This window comes from Austrofundulus limnaeus, unplaced genomic scaffold, assembly GCF_001266775.1.
Source record: "Austrofundulus limnaeus strain Quisiro unplaced genomic scaffold, Austrofundulus_limnaeus-1.0 Scaffold8, whole genome shotgun sequence".
Taxonomy (NCBI): domain Eukaryota; kingdom Metazoa; phylum Chordata; class Actinopteri; order Cyprinodontiformes; family Rivulidae; genus Austrofundulus; species Austrofundulus limnaeus.
The window spans coordinates 5,888,728-5,889,954 of record NW_013952410.1 but is presented as its reverse complement, the minus strand read 5'-3'; the positions used below and the strand labels follow the sequence as shown (position 1 = coordinate 5,889,954).

Here is a 1,227-nt window from a genome sequence, read left to right as displayed (position 1 = left end):
TTTTCATACTGCCAACTCTGTCTTTGCAGTTAAAGTGATCATCTGTGCGATGCATATGGGTTAGGTTTAGGTGTGGTTGCAGAGTTTCACAATTGTGGCCGAGAAAACTGCAGCTAGTAACCTAACTAGCTTTGATCTCCTTCCTGTCGCCTCAGTTAGCCCTGATAGTGGCACAACAACGAGACAAGTCCAACAACCTGTCTGGGATCCTCCTGAGTGCTTTGGATGAAGGACTGAAGAAGATTTATGCTGCAGCCAAGAGAAGCAACGGTAAAGTTGTTCATAGAAAACATGTACATTTCTTCCAGGGATGCAACTCTTATCCCACTTTCTGTGCTTTTCCTCCAACACAGCCAGTGTTCATCTTCCTCGAATCGGCCACTCCACCAAAGGGTTCAACTGGTAYGGCACAGAGAGGCTCATCAGGAAACACCTGGCTTCCAGAGGCGTCCCCACTTTCATGTATCCTTTAACACATGAAGGAAAATTTGTTCATTTCCACTGAGTCTTAAATGCATTTCACATAAACACTAACTGTGTTTCCATCCACTTTTAATGGGAATTCTGAGCGAACTTTTGAAATGCTGCAAAAAAAGAAACGCACATCAGACGTGTTTCCATCAACTGGTTGGAGTGAATCAACCAGGCTACACAAAGTGTAATTACATTACATCAGACACTGATGTTACACATGACTGTAGTAAACAGGAAGTAAAGTCAAACTCACAGGGACACATCTCAGGATAATGGAGAGAAGTTATCAAACATATTGCTGCTATCAGGAAAGTTGTAATTATTCTGTCATATCAGCTAGTGTTGGTGATGTTACATGCTGTCTGCAGACGAAGAGAGAGAAATGTAATTCTCTTCACATCACGGGAATATCCAGGAAGATACAGACAACAGGAGGAGGGTCCAGCTGCAGCCGCTACAATTATTGGACAGCAGGAACAGCTGATTGACGTAAATGTTCACTATGTCAGAACTTAATGCGCAAAAGGGGAGATGGAAATACATTTGCTGAACAATTCTATTTCAGGAAATCCAAAAACTACCTCAAATGAGCGTAAAAACATTTTTGCGAAWTTTTTACTTCAAAATGCACATAAAAAACATTGATGGAAACCCAGCTAATGTCACGCTAGAGATGTTTAGAAKATTTTTAAAACAAATGTGCAGTCAGTTTATTCTTCCTGTGATTAGGTTGGTGTGAGGGATTATCTAGTT

General features: G+C 41.2%; 1 protein-coding gene across 1 annotated transcript in view; it reads left to right on the top strand.

Moving 5' to 3' along the window:
- The window catches only part of LOC106512465 (chromodomain-helicase-DNA-binding protein 1-like), a gene marked incomplete at its 5' end in the record, with an annotated part of 12,049 nt that overhangs the window by 2,563 nt on the left and 8,259 nt on the right, over nucleotides 1-1,227 (top strand). Inside the window, 1 exon segment of the mRNA XM_014001080.1 lies at nucleotides 354-462. Coding sequence (XP_013856534.1) covers nucleotides 354-462 — 109 coding nt within the window.